This window comes from Oncorhynchus keta, chromosome 21 (genome assembly GCF_023373465.1).
Source record: "Oncorhynchus keta strain PuntledgeMale-10-30-2019 chromosome 21, Oket_V2, whole genome shotgun sequence".
NCBI lineage: Eukaryota > Metazoa > Chordata > Actinopteri > Salmoniformes > Salmonidae > Oncorhynchus > Oncorhynchus keta.
The window spans coordinates 13,627,075-13,653,769 of record NC_068441.1 but is presented as its reverse complement, the minus strand read 5'-3'; the positions used below and the strand labels follow the sequence as shown (position 1 = coordinate 13,653,769).

Sequence of the window (26,695 nt, the reverse complement as noted above, 5' to 3'; positions counted from 1 at the left end):
TTGCTTGTTGGATGGCAGAGTTGCACCTCTCAGTACAGCTTGGTTGTACACAACAAAATAAAAGACCTCTCATCAATATTCATAAGCAGTGATTAGACTAGGCTACAAAACTGTATTTTCTTTGATGAACCAGACCTATAACAAGATCTTGTTTCATAACAACGAGTTTATCTGTATTATTGTTCCTCAAGAGGCAATTAGTGATGGATATGCTCAAATATATACCTAAAATCCCACCAAGGACACTCCCATGATGTACGAGAGAGAGAGCGAGGACAAGAGACAGATCCAGATAAACAGACCTAATATGTAGACACCAAAAAGAGAATGAGAAAAAGAGTCGTACCTTGTCCTTCGGGAGTCTCTCCGAGAGGATTGACTTCAACTTGAGTGGCGTCGACTTTCAGGAACAGATCATAGAGCCTCATAATCTGATCTGCAGCCTGTGAGTTCCACAGAGGACAGTTATTACCCAACAAGATGCCTCTGAGCAGCAGGCCAGCCAGGGCCACTCAGCACCACGCACACGTTAAATAAAACATGGCAAATCCCCTTATACACACAGAGCATGTTTGTGCGTGTTTTTGTGCGTGTGCGCAGGTGTTGAAAAATAAAATAAAAAAATACCACCTTTCTCAGGAGTTTCTGACAACCTACTATTTTCAGTAACTCAGTAAGTGACTCAGTAAGCCTTTAGCTCATACTGTACAAAATATAGGCTACACAGCGTACAAAACATTAGGAACACCTTCCTGATATGAAGTTGGGCCCCCTTTTGCCCTCAGAATAGCCTCCATTTGTCAGGGCATGGACTCTACAAGTTGTCAAAAGCATTCCATAGGGATGCTGGCCCATGTTGACAATGTTTCCCACAGCTGTGCAAGTTGACTGGATGTCTATTGGGTGGTGGACTATTCTTGATATACACAGGAAACTGGTGGGCATGAAAAACCCAGAAGCTCTGCAGTTCTTGACACACTCAAACTGTTGCGCCTGGCACCTACTACCATAACCCGCTCAAAGGCATTTCAATCTTTTGTCTTTCCCATTCGTCCTCTGAATGGCACACATACACAATCCATTTCTCATTTGTCTCAAGGCTTAAAAATCCTTCTTTAACATGTCTCCTCACCTTAATTTGCATGTGACATCAATAAGGGATCATAGCTTTCACCTATATACCCTAATAAAACAGTAATTAAACCACTATAATACAGCCATTGTGTGGCATATTAATGTATTAGCTATGAGTGAGATGACAATGCGTCTTTTGTGCCACATTATCCTAACAGGCGCAGTATTGCTATTGGAGTGACTGTCATTGTAATAAATCCTCTTTTAAAGAATACAGCGTTCAGCGGATGTCTCTGTCTGTCCCTGGCACCGAGCTGCTCTTTTGATTACGAAAAAAAGCCTGACAGAAAATGATGTAAGCACTACTCTCTGCCACACACTCACAGACCCACATCTGCAAACACGCACACACACACTTTGTAATCTCAAAGTTTTCAAAGAAGCAAAGTTACTTCAAAGAAGGTTCCATTCCACACCTGCGTTTTAGAAGACAAGAGTTTCAGAACTAAACTGACAAGCCAGACACTTAGCGAATCATTTTCCTGTTAAAATCAATGGCCATTCAATACCAAAACAGGCTGGTATTACACAGGGTATTACACAGGGTGTACCTCTCAGACAACTGTGTATGTTCATTTCATTTTAAATAAAACATTCATTAAGTTGATTTATACGTTTTCCCCATTGTAACATTGAACTAATCCAATCCTTTATGCTGCTCTGCTCACAGATAGGAATACAAATTAGCAATATAATGCTACAAGACAATTGGCTCTAAAATGAACCAGATAATAACTTTTAATATCAAATGTGAATTGTAGAGTTTATACTGGCCAGGACTGGCTACAGCAGCAATGTCTGTTCATGATTTTGAGAGGACTCCAAAAAATGTAATGTACTTCAGTGACTTCATTTTTGTTATGCGCTATAATGGTGAACCTATAAAGCTTTGTCTGTTGTATAAGGACGTATGGACTTCTATAAACCAGCATAGAGAGCCCAGTAGACTGGCAGTGTCCTATCCAGTTTCAACAGCTCTTGAGTTGTGTACTGTGGGTCTTCAGTGTGTGTACACTATTCTGCTTCTCTGCAGCTCAGAGAGCTTCGCCGGGCCCATCACCTGTCTCTCCAGAGGTCCTTTGAAACCCAAATTAGCTGCCATGCGGAGCGCCTGGTCGTCTCGCACCCCCTCGAATATATCTATGACTTCCTGTGGTAGCAGAGAGAGGAAGAGAATGAGAAAGAGAGAGGGACAGAGCGGGTCAGAGAGAGACCGAGAGAGAGAGAAAAAGCAAGTGAGAGACCGAGAGAGCAAGAGGAAGAGCAAGAGAGAAACAAAGAGAGAATGGAGACTTAAAAACACTGCATGGTAATATGACAAAAAGTAGATATTCATATTAAATTACGGAAGCTGCAATTAAGTGGTGGCAACCTGCCAGATGTGAGGCAAGGAAACCCGATACTGTAACGATGGCATTATAATTATCAGGCACTTATAGAGATGAGATTCTCACATGGAGAAGGGATCAAGGGATTTATTGTACCAATCAGGGGAGGGAGAGAGGCAGGATAACACCGCCAGTGAAAGGTGAGAGGTTCCATGTTCACATCTGTAATCATTTGTAACATATGCTGCTTCAGAGCTCACAGAACTGTACCTTAAATATGAGCTCTGGGGTTTTGTCGGCCACCTCCTCTATGTCCATCCCACCCTGAGGACTGCCCACCATGACAGGCCCGTTGCAGGCCCGGTCCATCAGGATGGCAAAGTAGGTTTCCCTGGTGATGTCCAGGGCTTCAGCCACCATCACCTGGTCAGTAGGGAGAGAGTCGGTCTACAGAGTCAGGCTACTGCCTTCCCATCACAGACTGTCCTCAGACAGACAGACAGACAGGCAGGGATGGAGAGACACTGAACCATTACAACTCAGAGAAACTGGGGGTTCTACTTCTACGCTCTAGTGAAAATGAAGCAACGCGCTGGGAGATGGCAAAAGAAGAAAGAGAAAATAGAGAGAGATTCATGGAAAGACAGAGGGAAAGAGATAAGTTGGTTGTTTGTTATCAGTTTCCTGCAGTCTAACTGGACCGTGTTAATTTGGACTTATTGACGACGCTCGTTCTCCATGTCCCATGCAAACAGGGGCAGTGCAGCCCTCTTTCTCTCCCTCTCCCAGATTAACGTCTTGATCTACCTTTTCCACACCACTACCACCCTCTCCCGGTCTTTCTCTCAATCTCACTGCCTTTCTGTGCCCCTCTCTCCCTCTGCTACTCTCTCCTCCTCTGTCTTCTAGGACTTTCTCCCCCTCTCCCCAGCCCTGGTCCTTACTGGCAGTAGAACCATGCTCTGTGTCATGTCTGGAGAGGCTGGCTGCAGTACGGTGAAGTGAAGAGACGTGTTACAAGGGCAAGCTGACAGCCGCCCCTGGTTCTCATTCAGAGAAACAGCCTGACAACAGAATTACAGCCTGTTAAGAGGGCGCATACTAAGGCCTGGATCCTGTTCAATCACTGCAGCTCTCTCGGGCTACTTTATTACTTTGACCCCATGCCTAATCTAATCCGAAACAGGCTTTGAGGGAGGCCTGTGACTACAGCCAGATAGCATCATATCTCCCATGTTTGTGAATGTCTTCATTTTTCTGAAATGAATCTTGTGTGTACCTGTTTTAATGTGTAACACATGACACATGCCTGCGTATCATACCATAGGTCCCTCTGGGAGGATTTATCATGATACACTTTTGCAAGAAATCCATTTTCTGTGCTTAGTTTATAAAATAAAACACTATCAGGTATTGTGTTATGTCAGTCAACTGACGTGCCATGGATAGATAATGCAGCACATTTTTCAATATGAAATTACATCTCACAACAATGCTTCTGCAGTTAGTATTTCTGTGTTGACATTTCTCTCTTTCCCTACTTTCCCCTCAGCCCGGGTGTTGTTGTAGTGAACTTCCACCCCCGCCAGCACTTTCTACAAAAAAATGGCAAATGTGTCACTCATTTGATACTTCTCCTAAACTTTGCAGCAGGGGCAGGAGCAGAGCGAGGTGCGTTCCTGGCTGGCAGGAATGAAAGCAAGCGTTAATGGGGAGCTCTAGGCCATATTTCACTAGAAGGGGAAAGAGAAAGAAAGAGTGAGGAGAAACACAAGCTGCAAGACAGGAAGGCTTCATTACCTGCAAATGTGTGTTTTTGGAGTGGCTGCAGAGTGTGAGTGAGGAAAATTATATTCCTGCTTGTTAGTGACACTTGGAAATGGTTGTTTACGTGACTAACACTTTGGTCTCCGAGAGGCCCTGACTTGCATGCATTATTTGTTGCAATGAACCATGACAGCAAATAGCACAAAAACACAACAAATGACATCGGCTTCAAATGGCATGTCTCCACTAGAGACCTATCCCCAGAACTAGGGGAACAACAGAATATATAGACTAATGTGTTATTTCCCCGATGCTTTGTGCAGTCATTTATTTCATGGAACTGTATTACTGAATTGAAATAAACCGGAAATGAGAAAAATCCGAATGACCTTTTACATCCAGCTGTGACTCACCGTTTTTACTTTCACTCCCTCCTTTGGAGTCTGCTTGGTGGTCAGGCTGTAACCTAGCATCCTATTGGCCAGCTCACCCACCACCGAGGGGCTAAAGTCAAAGAAGAGACAGGATTGGCCCAATTACAACCACTCCATTAATAGATATTTGAATCAAGACTAAACAAGGACAAACATCTTTCAAAAATAGAGGACTATCACCGTGGCAGAGAATAGACAGAGTAGTTATTTGCAGCTCCTGCGAGCCGTTTTCATTTCAACAAAGACATGGTTCAGCACATTTGTGACATGACTGTAACATGTTCTGACAAAGCACTGTTTTAGGAGAATCTTCAATATGTCTACACATCTCTTTGAATCCGGCTCTCCTGATTTCAGCTCCTCTTTAAAGGCAGTGTGCGCGTCTCATTCCAGCTCTCGCTTTGCTCTCTGGTTATAGAATACAAATGAAGCCTGAGGTTGTGCTCTGCTTTGATAGATGGTAGTCGAGCGGGTGCGCTCACATCACTGTCTGGGGAGGCTCAACTTCAGATGGCTCACGTAGGAAAGTTTCCGGCTATCCCAAATACCGGAATAGGGTGACAATGACACACTTGGTAGCCATTTGTCGTAATTCACAGTTCAGTCCTTAACATGGCTGCTACCTTTGTTACATTTGTCATTTTAGCATCAAGAACATCTGTCGTGACTGGCCAGAGTGATAAGGATTCTGTAACAATGTGCAAGCCAGGAGAACAATATGTTTGTGCTCCAACAGAAGAACACAATTCCAGTAACCTACCACAGTAGAGGTCAGTGATGCGTGCACAGTACAACTTCCCAATGATACATTTACTATTTCAAAGTTTAAATGGGGGCAGTTGTCCCTAAACCAGTGTTTCCCAAACTCTGTGCTGGGGACCGCAAGGGTCCCCATTTAGATTTTTGCCCTAATACTACACAGCTGATTATTTTTATTTTTTTTAAATCGAAGCTTGATGATGATTTTATTATTTGAGTCAGCTGTGTAGTGCTAGGGCAAAAAACTGACTGGGACATTTGGGAAACCCTGCCCTACACTATCAAACTTGGCGTATTAGGTAACTGCAGCACAGGGAAAGCAACATTGCATCTAGTAGGGATCTTGTAAAAACTATGACTACAGGAGGACATCTCTCTGAAGCAGTAGATACCGAGAAAACAAAAAACAGAAACACTCTGAATGGTCCACACACCCAAGTGAGTGCAGGCGGAAGTTGTTGGGGGTACTCCAGTGGAGGCTGCTGAGGGAGACCATGTGTTTGATGTATTTGATACCATTCCACTTATTCCGCTCCAGCCATTACCACGAGCCTGTCCTCCCCAATTAATGTGCCACCAACCTCCTGTGGGGTACTCACTCTTTAGTTAAGTGCACTCCACCTTTAAGGCCACTGTCGAACACGCCCTTCCCTCGTCCCCCAGCCAGAATCTGGGCCTTCAGGACTATCTCCTTGGCACCTGAAAAGAGGAGAGAAGGGCACCGTCAGCAGGATAGATAGCAGGATAGAGAACCAGGAGCGTTAGACCTCTCCAATCAATACATCACCACAGATGCCCAGTACACATCCCCCCCATCTCTGAGTCAGATGTCATCTCACCCATCGCCCTGTTCTCTATTAGATCCTGTGCCCCTCCAGAGGAGAGGAGGGGACAAAGGGAGAGATAGGGCTAGCAGGGGAGGTACATGAAGAAGGGTACTCCAGCTCAAGTACGACATTCCCCTCCAGCCCTGCTAATTACAGAGTAAGAAGACAGGATAGAGGGTACCCAGGAGAGGACAGTCGAAAGAACAGGCCCATTATAGACAGTAGGTGAACACACCCATACCAGGCTCTCACGCACCCATCAACAGACATGATTCCAAACATTTACATTTACATTTAAGTCATTTAGCAGACGCTCTTATCCAGAGCGACTTACAAATTGGTGCATTCACCTTATGACATCCAGTGGAACAGCCACTTTACAATAGTGCATCTAAATCTTTTAAGGGGGGGGGGTGAGAAGGATTACTTTATCCTATCCTAGGTATTCCTTAAAGAGGTGGGGTTTCAGGTGTCTCCGGAAGGTGGTGATTGACTCCGCTGTCCTGGCGTCGTGAGGGAGTGTGTTCCACCATTGGGGAGCCAGAGCAGCGAACAGTTTTGACTGGGCTGAGCGGGAACTGTACTTCCTCAGTGGTAGGGAGGCGAGCAGGCCAGAGGTGGATGAACGCAGTGCCCTTCTTTGGGTGTAGGGCCTGATCAGAGCCTGGAGGTACTGAGGTGCCGTTCCCCTCACAGCTCCGTAGGCAAGCACCATGGTCTTGTAGCGGATGCGAGCTTCAACTGGAAGCCAGTGGAGAGAGCGGAGGAGCGGGGTGACGTGAGAGAACTTGGGAAGGTTGAACACCAGACGGTGACATAGACATAGGCCCACACACAAACATGAATCTAAACATGTAATGCAACTGGGATTATTTTTTTTTTGACCCGATGTCTTAATTTGCACTATAATTTGTGCCATGTCCCAATTTCATGCCATTTTAAAGATGCGAACGACACCATATGCCCTACTTGCCCTCCAAGTCCTCTTTCCACACCAGGAGAGAGCACTTCAGGTAGAGCGTTCAGCTGTCTATCCAGCTGCCCGCTGAACACCCTCCCTCTCTACTCAAATGCTGCAACAAGGGCACTTGATGGGATACATATGGTCTTGAGCTATCATTATCCTGGCAGGGAGTTCTGCCATGGGCCAACCAGAACATGCCTTGAAAGGCATGTTGACCTTGGGCCAAGAACATGGCTCCCTCACTAGCGAGGCTCCTCAAGCAGAGAGGAGTGTCTCCAGACGTGCTCTACAAGCGAGGCTAAAAGCTCAGGCTGCTACAGTAGGAACAAAACCCAGACAAAGTAGCCTCTGACAAGGTGGCAGGGATTAAACCAATATTGCATTATTGAGCGCTCTCTCCCCTGGGAAGAGGAGGAGGAGGAGAGAATAAAAGGTGAACACATGCAGGGACTGTAAGGCATCATCATTGAATAAATGTTAATAAAAAATAAAAAAAACTGCTACCTCGTAAAATGTGACATTTGTTCAAGGCAACATGAAATGGAGTGTCCTGTGTGTGCAGCCGGGAGGGACTGAACAGAGGAAATTACTTTTGTAAAATAAAAATATAAGGACGCCAATGAGGAAGGTGTTCTTTCTTAGCACTGACAAGAGGCCTGGTGCAAGGTGAGAATAGGACCACGACAGGGTCCTCTCTCAAAGGAGAAGAGGAGTAAGGGATGAGGAGGATTAAGGCGCAACATGGATAGGAAATGAACAGAAAGTACTACAAAAAATAATGAGGGAAAATAGAGTGGAGGGAAATGTGTAGACTATATAGCCAGACAGTTGATTGGTTATTGAGAGACGGTGCTCCAGAGCATGGTTCTGGACAGTAGTCGATCTCACACTAGGATCACATCAAGGAGCCCTGATAACACACCAAAGCCCAAATAATGACTTATGATTTATCACACAGGAAAGAGAGTAGCTAGATAGACTTAACGGACACCATGTGGAGCATATGAAGCTTACTTATCGGAAGAAGAAGAGATAAAATCTTTAATGAATGGCCCATTATCTCACCAAATCAATCGCTTGGAAAATTGGCCTCAAATACACATACAAAACACACACCCAACCTTAACAGTGGCATCTAAAGAACGCCAAACACTTCACTCAGCCTGTTCATGTGTTTCCACTTTTCTCCAACACTGTCATCGTTGTAGGTTCCACTGTCATCATTGCTGCCACCACCACCAAGGCAAAAAAACTCTGTCCTTTAAAATGCATGGGGAAGTAATGACGCCCTCGAAAGACCCCAGTGAAAATGGCACTTGGAGAGAGCAGAGGAGACATTACCCAGTAATGCTCCAGACATGAAACATCACCTAACACAGGCAGGACTGTAGACTAATGACAGTATTGACATAGGCATGCAGTACCAGAGGAGCGGTATTCCTGCGTTAAACACACACACTCTGTCCCTAGACAAGGGGAAACAAGGTCACACGTCTACAACACCTTGTGTGAAGATGTCACCCGGTACCGAATAGCATTTATGGATCGGTGCGGGTCTCTTACGGACTCACACACATAGACTACATTGGATTCAATGTGTCTGGTATTTGCTCATCATAAAGTAGGCCTACATCTTGAGGGATATTTATGGTTTTTCTTTATCAATGGCAGCCATTGAAGGCAACAGATTTGTAGAGAAAAATGTCTTCTCTGTTACAGCCAAATACAAAACAAAGACATTGTGAGCAATTGCTGATAGTATTGATGTGAGGTACGGTCGTTACATTTTGGGAGATGAAAGAGATATCTTTCTAACAGCAGGCAGCACAAAAACAACAAAAGAACTCAAGGAGCCAAACAGAGCCAGCACTTTGTTTATTGCAGGTAGTGTGATGAAATCAGACACAATGTAAGTGCAGTTTGGCCATGACACAGCACTGACATTTAATATGCAAAAACATGCACAACCAGGACATGATTACAACAGTTATTTATTTTACCTGTGACACTAATATTAATACATTCTCAGAAGTTGTGCATATAAGCAGTAAAAGTTGAGGAGAATAGGGAATCCCTACTTTAAAAGTGAAGGAAGGGACAAGCCGGCAGTATTGGATAACCAGCTATCTATTTCAATGGCACCATTTAAGGGCATGACAGATCTGAAAAGGGATATTTTCTCCTCCATTTCGTTTTTCTTTGGGACAGACAGAGAAGTACATCTCCAATCGCATCAGCTATAATCTGAGTTATACAGCCGTTCCCGGGTTAACTCATTTCCCAGTAATGAACGCAAATTAACTCCCATCTTATTTACTGATGACAGCAGTGGGCATCGAGGCTGTTACTTCTGCCTCGACAACATTATCCCAAACGTTCTGCCCTGCTCATCTCTCTCTCTCTGGAAGGATGTAGCCCAGGGGTTAGGGGACAGCAGTGGGCATCGAGGCTGTTACTTCTGCCTCGACAACGTTATCCCAAACGTTCTGCCCTGCTCATCTCTCTCTCTCTGGAAGGATGTAGCCCAGGGGTTAGGGGACAGCAGTGGGCATCGAGGCTGTTACTTCTGCCTCGACAACATTATCCCAAACGTTCTGCCCTGCTCATCTCTCTCTCTCTGGAAGGATGTAGCCCAGGGGTTAGGGGACAGCAGTGGGCATCGAGGCTGTTACTTCTGCCTCGACAACGTTATCCCAAACGTTCTGCCCTGCTCATCTCTCTCTCTCTGGAAGGATGTAGCCCAGGGGTTAGGGGACAGCAGTGGGCATCGAGGCTGTTACTTCTGCCTCGACAACATTATCCCAAACGTTCTGCCCTGCTCATCTCTCTCTCTCTGGAAGGATGTAGCCCAGGGGTTAGGGGACAGCAGTGGGCATCGAGGCTGTTACTTCTGCCTCGACAACGTTATCCCAAACGTTCTGCCCTGCTCATCTCTCTCTCTGGAAGGATGTAGCCCAGGGGTTAGGGGACAGCAGTGGGCATCGAGGCTGTTACTTCTGCCTCGACAACATTATCCCAAACGTTCTGCCCTGCTCATCTCTCTCTCTGGAAGGATGTAGCCCAGGGGTTAGGGGACAGCAGTGGGCATCGAGGCTGTTACTTCTGCCTCGACAACGTTATCCCAAACGTTCTGCCCTGCTCATCTCTCTCTCTGGAAGGATGTAGCCCAGGGGTTAGGGGACAGCAGTGGGCATCGAGGCTGTTACTTCTGCCTCGACAAAGTTATCCCAAACGTTCTGCCCTGCTCATCTCTCTCTCTCTGGAAGGATGTAGCCCAGGGGTTAGGGGACAGCAGTGGGCATCGAGGCTGTTACTTCTGCCTCGACAACGTTATCCCAAACGTTCTGCCCTGCTCATCTCTCTCTCTGGAAGGATGTAGCCCAGGGGTTAGGGGACAGCAGTGGGCATCGAGGCTGTTACTTCTGCCTCGACAACGTTATCCCAAACGTTCTGCCCTGCTCATCTCTCTCTCTGGAAGGATGTAGCCCAGGGGTTAGGGGACAGCAGTGGGCATCGAGGCTGTTACTTCTGCCTCGACAACGTTATCCCAAACGTTCTGCCCTGCTCATCTCTCTCTCTGGAAGGATGTAGCCCAGGGGTTAGGGGACAGCAGAGTCTGATATTTCATTAAGCTGTAAAAGCATGTGCAATGGGGGACTGTATAACCACAAAGAGACAGACTACAAACCAATCTGGAGAGAATTCAAGTGTTATTAGTCGTCGTACTCATGGTATCCCGTCCCATGCTTATTTTCAGGTTCCTTCTCGACAATGCAGCAATAAAAAAATATATAAACGAAGTAAATATCTCAGTAGAATAGAATAAACATTTTAGCATACAGTTCGTCATTCAGGTTAGTGTTGTGGAGTAACTACAATGTTGTTGCTCACAGCCATTAAACTAACTAACTGTTTAAATGTCTCCATTGGCCTCATGGTGAAATCCCTGAGCGGTTTCCTCCCTCTCCCGCCACGGAGTTATGAAGGTCGCATGCATCTTTGTAGTGACTGGGTATATTGATAAACCATCCAAAGTGTAATTAATAACTTCACCATGCCCAAAGGGATGTTCACTGTCTGCTTTTTTTTTACCCATCTACCAATAGGTGTCCTTTGCAAGGCAATGGAAAAGCTCTCTGGTCTTTGTGGTTGAATCTGTTTTTGAAATCCACTGCTCGACTGAGGGACTGACTCTCTTCTCTGTATACATCAATGATGTCGCTCTTGCTGCTGGTGAGTGTCTGATCCACCTCTACACAGAAAACACCATTCTGTATACTTCTGGCCCCTCTTTGGACACTGTTAACAACCCTCCAGACGAGCTTCAATGCTATACAACTCTCCTTCCGCGGCCTCCAATTTCTCTTAAATACAAGTAAAACTAAATGCATGCTCTTCAAACGCCCGTCCATCCAACATCACTACTCTGGACGGTTCTGACTTAAAATATGTGGACAACTACAAATACCTAGGTGTCTGGTAAGACTGGAAACTCTCCTTCCAGACTCACATCAAACATCTCCAATCCAAAGTTAAATCTAGAATTGGCTTCCTATTTCGCAACAAAGCATCCTTCATTCATGCTGCCAAACATACCCTTGTAAAACTGACCATCCTACCGATCCTCAACTTCGGCGATTTACATTAACAAAATAGCCTCCAATACCCTACTCAATAAATTGGATGCAGTCTATCACAGTGCCATCTGTTTTGTCACCAAAGCCCATATACGACCCACCACTGTGACATGTACGCTCTGGTTGGCTGGCCCACACTTCATACTCGTCGCCAAACCCACTATCTCCAGGTCATCTACAAGACCCTGCTAGGTAAAGTCCCCCCTTATCTCAGCTCGCTGGTCACCATAGCAGCACCCACCTCCTTCCAGTTCTCTGCTGCCAATGACTGGAACAAACTACAAAAATCTCTGAAACTGGAAACGCTTATCTCCCTCACTAGATTAGCCCAGCTATAATTTAGCCCAAACAACTACCTCTCCCCCTACTGTATTTATTTATTTTGCTAATTTGCACCCCATTATTTCTCTCTACTTTGCACATTCTTCCACTGCTAATCATCCATTCCAGTGTTTTACTTGTTATATTGTGTTTACTTCGCATCATGGCCTTTTTTTTGCCTTTACCTCCCTTATCTCACCTCATTTGCTCACATCGTATATAGACTTGTTTATACTGTATTATTGACTGTGTTTGTTTTACTCCATGTGTAACTCTGTGTTGTTGTATGTGGTGAACTGCTTTGCTTTATCTTGGCCAGGTCGCAATTATAAATGAGAACTTGTTTTAAACTTGCCTGCCTGGTTAAATAAAGGTGAAATAAAATGTAAAAAAATAAATAAATTAGATGAAGTCATTAAGAAAAATAATGTTAAACACTTATTGCTTAGTGACTCACTTAGTGAGTCCATGAAACTTATTTGTTAAGCACATTTTTACTCCTGCATTTATTTAGGCTTGTCATAACAAAGGGGTTGAATACTTACTGATCAAGACATTTCAGATTTGTATTTTTAATACATTTCTAAACATTTCTAAAAACATAATTCCACTTTGACATTATGGGGTATTGAGTTTATGCCAGTGACACAAAAGTGACGCAAGTGTTTAAATTGTGCAGTATTTAGCAATCCTAATAAGAGTCTGGTAGCAGCAGTTGTGTAGCGTACGTGAGTGCATGTGCTAAAGTGCAGAGAATTAGAGCAGGTGGTCAGTCCAGTTCAAGTGTTCAGCATTCTGATGTCTTGTACATACCAACAGGCTCAGAGAACAGTTCATGGCTGGGGTCCTTGATGATGCTACGGGCCTTCCTCAGGGTCTGTTTCGAGTAGATGTCCTGGATGAGTGGGAGCACGGTCCCAGTGATGTATTGGGCCATCTTCACCACATGCTGGAGGGCCTTGCGTTTGTGGACGTAGAAATTCCCGTACCAGGCCGCGATACAACCGGTCAGGATGCTATCGATGGGGCAGCAATAGTATTTGGAAAGGACCCGGGGTGGCATGCTGCATTTCTTCAGCCGCCTAGATATGCTGTTGCTCCCTCTTTGACAAGAGTGGTGGTCGTGTTGGTCCATGTCAAGTCCTCGGTAATGTGAACGCAGAGGAACTTAAAACTGCCGACTCCCTCTACTGCAGTCCCAGTGATGTGGATCAGGACATGTTCCCACCTCTACTTCCTGACGTCAACAATCAACTCTTTTGTTTTGCTGACATTGAGGGAGAGGTTGTTGTCCAGGTACCACAATGCCACTTCACTTGCCTCCTCCCTATAGGCCGACTCATCTTTCTTGGTTATCAGGCCTACAACCGTGGTGTTGTCCGAAAACGTGATGGAGATGGTGTCGTGCAAAGCCACAGTCCTGGCTGAATAGCAGAGGGCTGAGGATACACCCCTGTGGGGCCCCTGTGTTATGTGTCAGTACAAAGGAGGTGTTTCTGCCAATCCTCACAGCCTGTTGTCTGCTCGACTGGAAGTCCAGGATCCAGTTGCAGAGAGCGGCGTTCAGACTCAGGGCTCTGAGCTTGGTGTCGAGCTTAGAGGGAACAATAGTGTTTTATGCTGAACTGTCAATGAATAGCATTCTCACATAGGTCTTGTCCAGATGTGTTATGGCCGTGTGAATTCCGATGGATCTGTTAAAGCGGTAGGTAAACTGCAGCGGGTCCAGTATTCGCCCTCAAAATGAGATGCACTCGGTAACGTCTGTCTGCATGCCACACCATGGAGAGGATAGGGGAAGTCAGACTGAGCAGGCCCAGTTCCCAGCTTCCCAGTGTGTGTTTCGGTCTATTGCAAGTAATGTGGCAGCTACACGTAGAAGACTAATCAAAACTCTGGGGAGACAGAAAACACACAGGGACAATCAAAGATTCAGTGTCTCCTATGGGATTCAAACACTATTAGTAGAAAGTAAAATGACATTTGCAACATTGTCTATTAGGGGTGTGAAAGTTTAAACATTAAATGAAATTGGGAACAATTTCTCCGCCATGTTGGAGTCAACAGAAATACAAAATTACAACATAAATATTCCTTACCTTTGATGATCTTTCATCAGAATGTAGTGCAAGGAGTCCTAGTTCCACAATAAATCGTTTTGTTCCATAATGTCCAATACTAGTGTCCAAGTAGCGGCATTTGCTATCACTTTCAGCTCACATGCCCAAAAACTGACTTCTGGTCCAGGATAACTTGCATGAAAACTTCCAAAAGACATATTCCAGGTCGAAGTGCAGAATCAATCTTCGGTTCACTTGCCCCCCCCGCAAAAAAAATTGTAATCACCTTGCTTCTGTGATCTTTCTATTTGCTAATGACGCAAGAGTGTGTGTTCAGTCTTTGATCTGTTGCGTGTAGAATATCCTAGCCTATTCAATGATAGGCCCTGCTTTACTGAAGTTGCGAGACATTGCAAGCCAGGAAATTGCAAAATACAGCATTCCATTGCGACACAGCTTTTGATTGGTGATAGATAGGCCTAGTGCACAATTCTGACTGTCTGCCTGGTGGCAGACCTGCCTATACTGTGCCCATCCCCTCTCTCTCCGTCCCTCGCTAACCCCCTATGAAAGACACCTTGCGTTTGTGTTCTCAGAAGTACGGCAACTAACAAGACTCCTCCGTTGCAAAAATACTGAATCTTAATGAATAGAATCTGCTTCGAGCGGGTATCATATTTTCTGTGATACAACCTTAATCAAACTCTCAATTCAAGAAATGTAATAACATTCTGGGATAATTTGAAAAGCTACTTCGCCAAGTCACTTTCATCCATTTAGAATCTACATAATGACTTGTTGTATCGAGAACACGTCTTGGCCTATCACTCTGCTCTGCAATGAAGACGAGGGTTTCATGCAGCATACAAACTTGTAAGCCTTCATTTCTTTATGACTACTAAGAGGCTAAAGATAAGCCACCCGAAAACAGAGTATATGACCTCTTTGAGCTGTGCAATGCTGCTGCGTCCTCCATCCTGCTGCGTCTCTGCTCTCCAAGCCAGGTAAAGCCCACTCTAAGAATGAATCTAATGATGCCGTCTCTGTGGAGCTCTACAGGGGTTCATCCTCAGCCTAGACCTCTGCTGACTGCTACAGTATCACTTCCTCCTGTCACTGCCCTCATGACAGCTGACTCCTCGTTAGCCTCGTCCACCTGGGTCCACACAGTGCCAGAACTAACGAGTCCAGAGCTGGACTTAGTGCCACACTACGACAGAGAGGCAGAGTTCAAATCCTTAGACCAGTGTGGAGAATGTTAGTCACTCTGGAGGGAGACAATACCCAGGTGTATGGTCATAAGTTTTCAAGACCAATGTCTCGATAAAGGCTAGCATACTGTCATCCAAACCAATAGTGGCATTCTATAGGAATAGCGACGAGGGAAAGAACCGAGGTCCTTATGATGAGCATATTGGAGATGAACGCGGCACGTACGCAGCCTTCTTTTGGGTTTCGCGGTGACTTGGTGAGAAGAGTTCCTGCAGTAAACGGTGTGACTTACACTGCTCTGGAGTGATTCATATCACTTTAACCCTGCAACTCTAGAACCACATTGATGTGTCATAAGCTTCAAGCATTAAATCAAATTGTATTTGTCACATGCGTCACAACAGGTATAGACTAACAGTGAACTGCTTACTTAGATGTCCTTCACATCAATGCAGAGAGAAAGAAAAATAGGGAAATAATAAGTAATAACACTAATAAATAACAATAACTTGGCTATATACACTGTACATGGGGTAACAGTACTGAGTCGATCGGCAGGGGTACGAGATAGCTGAGGTAGATATGTACATATAACTAGGAATAAAGTGACTAGGAAACAGGATAGATAATAAACAGTTAACAGGTTGTACAGGAGGGGACTACGAGGCGATAGTCATTTAGACAGGTTACCTTGGCGTTCTTGGGCACAGGGACTATGGTGGTCCGCTTGAAACATGCAGGTATTACAGACAGGGAGAGGTTGAAAATGTCAGAGAAGACACTTGCCAGCTCTTGGTAATCATAATACTACATTATTAGCGCCATCCATACACCATACGGAATATGTCGGAAATAATTCCACAGTATCTCCACATACAATAAGCAGGTTAAGCAACATAATGAGGAGGAAATACCATAAGCTGCTTATAGAAATCTGCTCTTTCAAGACAGCCTTACTTTCCAAAGCCTATTTACAGCTATTAAAGGGAATTTCAGTGAGCATTTATTTTTCTCCCGTTTCAAGACTTCTGCCAGCTATGATGCTATGAACAGACTAAGCATATACAGGGAAAGCAGAGGTCTACAACATGGCTTTAAGATACAATAAGCATCATATACATTGCTCTGCCTACTCCATACTGCAATAAACTTTGCATATGGGCATACAGTAGGCCGAGCATGTGTAGGCCGTCAGTGCCGGTCCGGTCTTGTCCAGTCTGCGTTAAAAAACTTGTGCTGAAACCAGCTCCTCTTCCTCCTCCTCCTCTCCCGTGTCACCTCTCCCCAGGAACATGTCCTCTTGGCAGGGAACGACACAAGGAAAACTCCTCACTCCATCCGTCTTCCTGTTCTATTCTGTCTGTCACCAAGAGGCATGCTGGGAAAAGGGCAGTGTTGCGGAGATAGGCCTACCTGCAGCTCCACAGACTAACTTGCTGCACACTCATTCTGCCCCCTGTCTGATCCTCTAGTAAACGAGAACGCTGATGTTTTCCTGGCTGTGGCACTTCAGTTCGTACTTGGTAGTTGGAATCAGGAGAGAGCAGCAGAGAGCATGGCTGTTTTGATTTGACATTAACAGTTACACTAATAGCTATGGAAATGCACTTGGCTACCTGATAAACATTTGCATAATACTCCATTCAAACACCATGGTGCTCAGGGAGGGAATCCACACACTTGTTTAGAGAGAATAAATATTTTCTCTGCAAAAACATCATTCAAAAAATAAAATGTTCTCCATGCAGAATAATTCCTCAGTTCTCTCTAAGAGTGTAAATATAATGTTGTATAATGGAAAAGTCCTTATTTCACATAATAGCAGGGCTGGCACCATTCCAGGATCACCATATTGTTTCGTGTTTTGTTTCCTTTCCATGATACTAACATCGGCCCAGCCCTAATAGCATTACAAATCCTCATGCAATCCACTTGCTGACTCCATTTTGTCATATACACACACGTCTTAGGGCAGGGAAGCCCTGATTGAGTCTATGCCAGCCAGAGGATTGGGTGCTTGCTGTTTGTGACCCAAAACGATTGCTGCCATCTCCATCTGCCCTCTAGAGAGTACTCTGCTAGCTGACAACATTCATGTCTAAAGTGTATGTCAATCAAAATCCTATTCTCACTTCCCAATGCTGTTTGCCTGTTTCTCCACATCTTCCTCTCCCCAAGCCTCTCAGAACCAGCACAACATATCTGAAGTTTTGGACCAACCCAGTGATTACATTATGCAACTCCCCAATCTGATACTGCACACATTCCATTAAGAGAGACTCATGTCTAGCATCATCGAGCATGCCTGTGATTCCATTTCCATTAAGAGAAGATGCACCTTTATCAAACCATTCCCATCATACACACAGGGGCATTTCCCCCTGAGACACCAGTGTCATCAATGTTTATGGTAATGTCAGCTCAAGTGTTCGTGTTTCCATCAGGAGTGTGACACTAAAGACTTGTGAAGAGCAGAATCAACAACTTCTGCATTAAAACATTTGCTTTGTGATAAGGTGTTAACCATGCAGGGTGTCAGCCCACGTTTACTGTAGGGCTGCATGATATGAGAAAAAAAAAATGAACAAGTATTGTGATTGCGATTTGACTTGCGATATAGATCAAAACCATAGGGTGAACTGTTGCAAAGTGGAAAGCAGCATCATTATTGTTTGTAACAATCTGTTGACTGTTTGACTGCAACAGAACAGCATGCCATCTTAGGGGGTTCACAAACTTGATCCCTTTCAGACAATTTTTTTTACGCAATGCGGTTTGTTTAATTGTTTTGTGCAGTGTGAACACTCCAAAGGAACTCTGACCCCTCAAAAGAGCCTCCGAAGCGAACAGACCATCTCGAGAGGTGGTCTAAGTTCTGTTCACTTGAATTCCACGGTCCGGTTACCTTTTTATAGGGCAATGTAAACACAATGCTCCCCAGGTTCACTTATTCCCACACCAAACAACAGACAACTGCAACAACATTTCCCCTGACATAACCCCTCACACCAGACAACTGCAACAACTTTTCCCGTCATAACCCCTCACACCAGACTACTGCAACAACATTTCCCGTCATATCCCCTCACACCAGACAACTGCAACAACATTTCCCATCATAACCCCTCACACCAGACTACTGCAACAACATTTCCCCTGTCATATCCCCTCACACCAGACAACTGCAACAACATTTCCCATCATATCCCCTCACACCAGACAACTGCAACAACATTTCCCATCATAACCCCTCACACCAGACTACTGCAACAACATTTCCCCTGTCATATCCCCTCACACCAGACAACTGCAACAACATTTCCCATCATAACCCCTCACACCAGACAACTGCAAGAACATTTCCCATCATAACCCCTCACACCAGACTACTGCAACAACATTTCCCCTGTCATATCCCCTCACACCAGACAACTGCAGCAACATTTCCCCTGTCATAACCCCTCACACCAGACAACTGCAACAACCTTTCCCGTCATAACCCCTCACACCAGACTACTGCAGCAACATTTCCCATCATAACCCCTCACACCAGACAACTGCAACAACATTTCCCGTCATAACCCCTCACACCAGACAACTGCAACAACATTTCCCATCATAACCCCTCACACCAGACAACTGCAACAACATTTCCCATCATAACCCCTCACACCAGACTACTGCAACAACATTTCCCCTGTCATATCCCCTCACACCAGACTACTGCAGCAACATTTCCCATGTCATATCCCCTCACACCAGACAACTGCAGCAACATTTCCCATCATAACCCCTCACACCAGACAACTGCAACAACATTTCCCGTCATAACCCCTCACACCAGACTACTGCAGCAACATTTCCCCTGTCATAACCCCTCACACCAGACAACTGCAACAACATTTCCCGTCATAACCCCTCACACCAGACAACTGCAACAACATTTCCCCTGTCATAACCCCTCACACCAGACAACTGCAGCAACATTTCCCGTCATAACCCCTCACACCAGACAACTGCAACAACATTTCCCATCATAACCCCTCACACCAGACAACTGCAACAACATTTCCCGTCATAACCCCTCACACCAGACTACTGCAGCAACATTTCCCCTGTCATAACCCCTCACACCAGACAACTGCAACAACATTTCCCGTCATAACCCCTCACACCAGACAACTGCAACAACATTTCCCCTGTCATAACCCCTCACACCAGACAACTGCAGCAACATTTCCCGTCATAACCCCTCACACCAGACAACTGCAACAACATTTCCCATCATAACCCCTCACACCAGACAACTGCAAGAACATTTCCCATGTCATAACCCCTCACACCAGACAACTGCAAGAACATTTCCCATCATAACCCCTCACACCAGACAACTGCAACAACATTTCCCGTCATAACCCCTCACACCAGACAACTGCAACAACATTTCCCATCATAACCCCTCACACCAGACTACTGCAACAACATTTCCCCTGTCATATCCCCTCACACCAGACAACTGCAACAACATTTCCCATCATATCCCCTCACACCAGACAACTGCAACAACATTTCCCATCATAACCCCTCACACCAGACTACTGCAACAACATTTCCCCTGTCATATCCCCTCACACCAGACAACTGCAACAACATTTCCCATCATAACCCCTCACACCAGACAACTGCAACAACATTTCCCATCATAACCCCTCACACCAGACTACTGCAACAACATTTCCCCTGTCATATCCCCTCACACCAGACAACTGCAGCAACATTTCCCATCATAACCCCTCACACCAGACAACTGCAACAACATTTCCCATCATAACCCCTCACACCAGACAACTGCAACAACATTTCCCATCATAACCCCTCACACCAGACTACTGCAACAACATTTCCCGTCATAACCCCTCACACCAGACAACTGCAACAACATTTCCCGTGTCATATACCCTCACACCAGACAACTGCAGCAACATTTCCCATCATAACCCCTCACACCAGACAACTGCAACAACATTTCCCGTCATAACCCCTCACACCAGACTACTGCAGCAACATTTCCCCTGTCATAACCCCTCACACCAGACAACTGCAACAACATTTCCCGTCATAACCCCTCACACCAGACAACTGCAACAACATTTCCCGTCATAACCCCTCACACCAGACTACTGCAGCAACATTTCCCCTGTCATAACCCCTCACACCAGACTACTGCAGCAACATTTCCCGTCATAACCCCTCACACCAGACAACTGCAACAACATTTCCCGTCATAACCCCTCACACCAGACAACTGCAACAACATTTCCCCTGTCATAACCCCTCACACCAGACAACTGCAACAACATTTCCCCTGTCATAACCCCTCACACCAGACAACTGCAACAACATTTCCCCTGTCATGACCCCTCACACCAGACAACTGCAAGAACATTTCCCATGTCATAACCCCTCACACCAGACAACTGCAAAATTTCCCCTGCCATAACCCCTCACACCAGACAACTGCAAGAACATTTCCCCTGTCATAACCCCTCACACCAGACAACTGCAACAACATTTCCCCTGTCATAACCCCTCACACCAGACAACTGCAACAACATTTCCCGTCATAACCCCTCACACCAAACAACTGCAGCAACATTTCCCGTCATAACCCCTCACACCAGACTACTGCAACAACATTTCCCCTGTCATAACCCCTCACACCAGACAACTGCAACAACATTTCCCGTCATAACCCCTCACACCAGACAACTGCAACAACATTTCCCCTGTCATAACCCCTCACACCAGACAACTGCAGCAACATTTCCCCTGTCATAACCCCTCACACCAGACAACTGCAACAACATTTCCCCTGTCATAACCCCTCACACCAGACTACTGCAGCAACATTTCCCGTCATAACCCCTCACACCAGACAACTGCAACAACATTTCCCCTGTCATAACCCCTCACACCAGACAACTGCAGCAACATTTCCCCTGTCATAACCCCTCACACCAGACAACTGCAACAACATTTCCCCTGTCATAACCCCTCACACCAGACAACTGCAACAACATTTCCCCTGTCATAACCCCTCACACCAGACTACTGCAACAACATTTCCCATCATAACCCCTCACACAAGACCCCTGCAACATTTACCGTCATAACCCCTCACACCAGACTCCTGCAACATTTCCCGTCATAACCCCTCACACCAGACAACTGCAACAACATTTCCCCCGTCATAACCCCTCACACCAGACTACTGCAACAACATTTCCCGTCATAACCCCTCACACCAGACTACTGCAACATGTCCCATCATAACCCCTCACACCAGACAACTGCAGCAACATTTCCCATCATAAACCCTCACACCAGACTCCTGGAACAACATCTTCCCTGTCATAACCCCACACACCAGACAACTGCAGCAACATTTCCCATCATAAACCCTCACACCAGACTCCTGGAACAACATCTTCCCTGTCATAGCCCCTCACACAAGACTACTGCAACAACATTCCCCCTGTCATAACCCCACACCAGACTACTGCAACATTTCCCCTGTCATAACCCCTCACACCAGACTACTTCAACAACATTTTCCCTGTCATAACCCCTCACACCAGACTACTTCAACAACATTTTCCCTGTCATAACCCCTCACGCCAGACTACTGCAACAACATTTCCCATCATAACCCCTCACACCAGACTACTGCAACAACATTTCCGCATCATAACCCCTCACACCAGACTACTGCAATATTTCCCCTGTCAGAACCCCTCACACCAGACTACTGCAACAACATTTCCCCATTATAACCCCTCACACCAGACTACTGCAATATTTCCCCTGTCATAACCCCTCACACCAGACAACTGCAGCAACATTTCCGCATCATAACCCCTCACACCAGACTACTGCAATATTTCCCCTGTCAGAACCCCTCACACCAGACTACTGCAACAACATTTCCCCATTATAACCCCTCACACCAGACTACTGCAATATTTCCCCTGTCATAACCCCTCACACCAGACTACTGCAGCAACATTTCCCGTCATAACCCCTCACACCAGACAACTGCAACAACATTTCCCGTCATAACCCCTCACACCAGACTACTGCAACAACATTTCCCGTCATAACCCCTCACACCAGACTCCTGCAACATTTCCCATCATAACCCCTCACACCAGACAACTGCAACAACATTTCGTCATAACCCCTCACACCAGACAACTGCAACATTTCCCGTCATAATCCCTCACACCAGACTACTGCAGCAACATTTCCCATCATAACCCCTCACACAAGACTACTGCAACAACATTTCCCGTCATAACCCCTCACACCAGACTACTGCAACATTTCCCGTCATAACCCCTCACACCAGACTACTGCAACAACATTTCCCGTCATAACCCCTCACACCAGACTACTGCAACATTTCCCGTCATAATCCCTCACACCAGACTACTGCAGCAACATTTCCCATCATAACCCCTCACACAAGACTACTGCAACAACATTTCCCGTCATAACCCCTCACACCAGACTACTGCAACATTTCCCGTCATAATCCCTCACACCAGACTACTGCAGCAACATTTCCCATCATAACCCCTCACACAAGACTACTGCAACAACATTTCCCATCATAACCCCTCACACCAGACTACTGCAACATTTCCCCTGTCATAACCCCTCACACCAGACTACTGCAACATTTCCTGTCATAACCCCTCACACCAGACTACCGCAACAGTGTTTTCCCTGCAATAACACCTCACATTGGTGCCACAAAAGAGAGAAGATGATGCGCAGGGGCGTATTCATTATGCCGATTCTGTTGCAAAACTTTTCTTTAACGGAAGCAGACGGAACGAAACAGGGAGGAACCTACCTGAATTTGTCCAACACTCATTTTAGTTGAACGTTTGGATAATGATCACACCCCAGGTTTGTGGGAAAAAAACGTGTTTTTGGGATATTGATTAGCGATTGTCAAGGATGAACAGAAATTCCAAAATGTGTGTGGAGTTTTTAGTTCAGCTAAGAGAGCTTTATTAGCTGTTTATTTGATTGTGGGATTTGAATAGTGTAAAAAGGTACTAAATATATTCTAGCTCTTAAAGGGGCAGTAGTGTACATTGGGTGTACGATTTTCAATTACAGCATTATTTAATCTGCAGTTATTCTTCTTTTACATTAACATTCACATATATTTACATGCAGTATCTTCTGATTACAATTATATCTAATATTTTAACTAAATGCAATCCATTAGCTACATCTACAGTAGCTGTCCAATAACATTGATGGAATGGCATGTCCTGCACTTTGTAAAAAACTCCCTAGTGCATTCCGAGTGCAACGAGTGAATGTTGGAAAAAGATCTTGTTTTTTCTCGAAACATAGAATGTGAATGCAAAGAGGACTCAGACCTCAAAATAGGTGAAGTGAACTGGCAACAAAAATTTGAGTCTTCATTCAAAGGCAAGAGCAGTGTGAATACAAAGATAACTATGTTCACTTTAAAAAGACTACTACTCTCTGTTTATCATATATGCATAGTCACTTTAACTTCCCTAGGGTAGGGGGCAGCCTTGGGAATTTTGGATAAAAAGCGTGCCCAAGTTATAATTCGTAGATTTGGATAGGAAACACTCAGAAGTTTCTAAAACTGTTTGAATGATGTCTGTGAGGATAACAGAACTCATATGTCAGGCAAAAACCTGAGAAAAAATCCAACCAAGAAGTGGGAAATCTGTGGTTTGTAGTTTATTCTCTGTGAGTATAACATAAAAATATTGTCTGTGAGTATAACAGAACTGATATTGCAGGCGAAACCCTGAGGAAAATCCAATCAGGAAGTGCCTCTTATTTTGAAACTGTTGTGTTCCTATGCATCCCTATTGGCCATTGAAAGGGATATCAACCAGATTCCTTTTTCTACGTATTCCCTATGGTGTCTACAGCATTTAGACGTAGTTTCACGCCTTTATGTTGAAGAATGAGAGTAAACGACTACATTGCGTAAGTGGCCAGCTGAGGGCTCTCAGAGTGATTCTTGCGTAAAAGACGGAGGTAGTCATTTTTCCTCTCGCTCCTGCTGAAAAGCCAATTGTCCTGGTTGATATATTATCGAATAGATATTTGAAAAACACCTTGAGGTTTGAATATAAAATAATTTGCCATGTTTCTGTCGATATTATGGATATAATTTGGAAGATTTTTCGGCGTTGTCGTGACGGCTATTTCCGGTGGATTTCTCAACATAACGTCACCAACAAATGGAGGTATTTCGGGTATAAAAATACATCTTTATGGAACAAAAGGAACATTTGCTGTCTAACTGGGAGTCTCGTCAGTGAAAACATCCGAAGATCAAAGGTAAACGGTTCATTTGATTGCTTTTCTGATTTGTGACCAAGCTTCCTGCTGCTAGCTGGACATAATGCTATGCTAGGCTATCGATAAATTTACACAAACGCTTGTCTTGCTTGGCTGTAAAGCATAATTTCAAAATCTGAGATGACAGGGCGATTAACAAAAGGCTACGCTGTGTTTCGCTATATTTCACTTGTGATTTCATGAATATGAATATTTTCTAGTAATATTTTATGCTAATTAGTGTAGTTGATGACAATTCTCCCGGATCCGGGATGGGTAGTTCCAAGTTAACTGTTGTTTTATTTCTTTACTTACCTACACACACACACACCTTTTTTTTCACACTATTGGTTAGAGCCTGTACGTAAGCGTTTCACTGTAAGGCCTACACCTATTGTATTCGGCGCACGTGACAAATAAACTTATTTGATTTGAGATTGGTTATTTTAAAGAGGACTATTGCAATATAGATACTGCACATGTCAATATTGCGATTACAATGTGCAATCGATTAATTGTGCAGCCCTAGCTCAGTTCGCCTTTGTTAAGTCAATGCAGGCTGAACAGTACCAGTGGACTGGCCTTTTCCCCAAGTCAGAGCAGGTCCACCGAGGCCATGGCACGGTGAGACAGAGCCGTTCCGAGGAGGCTGGAAACACAAAAGTCTGATCCTTTTTGGTAAAACAATGGGGTAAGTCTCAAGTGGAAATGCCCCATAGTTGAAAGCATCAGGTATCAGATAGTACAATAGTGCTGTCCTGTCCACTTGGCTAGTATAAAAGGATGTATTAGGTCCAGCTGTGCCGGAACCTGATCCCAACACTTCTGATAAACACAAGACAGGAGTGATCTTGCTGGAGACAACACTCCAGCTCTCGTTGTATTTGTGAGTGCTTGCACTCCTCAAACGACAGGCTTGTTTTCTAGAGGGGGAGATAACAGTGGGCTTAACAGTGCTTGAAGTTTGTGTGAGGCAGTGTTGGCTGGCTAAGGAGGAAGGTGTGGACAGAGACTAGGAGAGTCCATCCATGTTGGCCAGCTTTACAATGCTCAGACTCCAGTCTTCTCCAAATCCCTCACTCAGCAGAGACAGGGGTTGCACGGAATCTGACGGCTCATTGGATACTCAAGACAATATCATACCGTTTGATGTTAATCAATTAATAAGGCTACTTCTAAAGTTGATGGGGAACGCAATTTATTTTAACTATGTATGCCAGGTTAGGACTAGGGCTGTGCCGGTTAACATTTTGTCAGCAGGTTATTGTCATGCAAAAGTCTGCCGGTCTACCGGTAATTGACCGTTAATTAACAAACACATTCAGCATCTCCAGACCTCCACACATACAAGCCGCTGATGTACGCCGTTGGAACATCTACATTTAGAAAGAATAAATAAATAAAATAATAAATCAATTAGACACCATCACAATGAATCCTTTATTTATTTTAGGCAGGTCTGCAGAAACATTATGTGAAGAAAATGTATTTCAGAAAAAACAGAATATGAGTTGGCTTACTGTATGTTATCTGGCTATGTGGCATGCCATAAACTGTACACTAGTTCATTTAGCAGACAATATAGGCTATTTTATATGATATGATAGTAAGAATAATATAATTTAATAAATAAAGTATTTTTCCCATTCCGCATATGAAGTGGCTATGTTGAGAGTAAAGTGATCATTTGAAACATGTCCGACACACTAGATTTAGAGTTTTGGCAACTTTAGTTGTGAGTGACACAAACCTGAGAATGACTTAAAAATCTGAACATATGCAACATGCAACTAAAGGCTATTGGTGACTGTACAGCTGTCCTCCTCATCAAGTGATCATATTTT

General features: G+C 44.7%; 1 protein-coding gene across 2 annotated transcripts in view; it reads right to left on the bottom strand.

Moving 5' to 3' along the window:
- LOC118400160 (succinate--CoA ligase [GDP-forming] subunit beta, mitochondrial-like) overlaps positions 1 to 26,695 on the bottom strand; it is a 144,106-nt gene that overhangs the window by 55,374 nt on the left and 62,037 nt on the right. For both annotated transcript variants that reach the window (XM_035796712.2, XM_035796713.2), the window contains exons 3-7: positions 6,022 to 6,121; positions 4,643 to 4,733; positions 2,733 to 2,885; positions 2,195 to 2,284; positions 347 to 443 (exon numbers count right to left, since the gene is read on the bottom strand). In XM_035796712.2, coding sequence (XP_035652605.1) covers positions 347 to 443; positions 2,195 to 2,284; positions 2,733 to 2,885; positions 4,643 to 4,733; positions 6,022 to 6,121 — 531 coding nt within the window. The remainder of the gene's footprint in view (positions 1 to 346; positions 444 to 2,194; positions 2,285 to 2,732; positions 2,886 to 4,642; positions 4,734 to 6,021; positions 6,122 to 26,695) is intronic.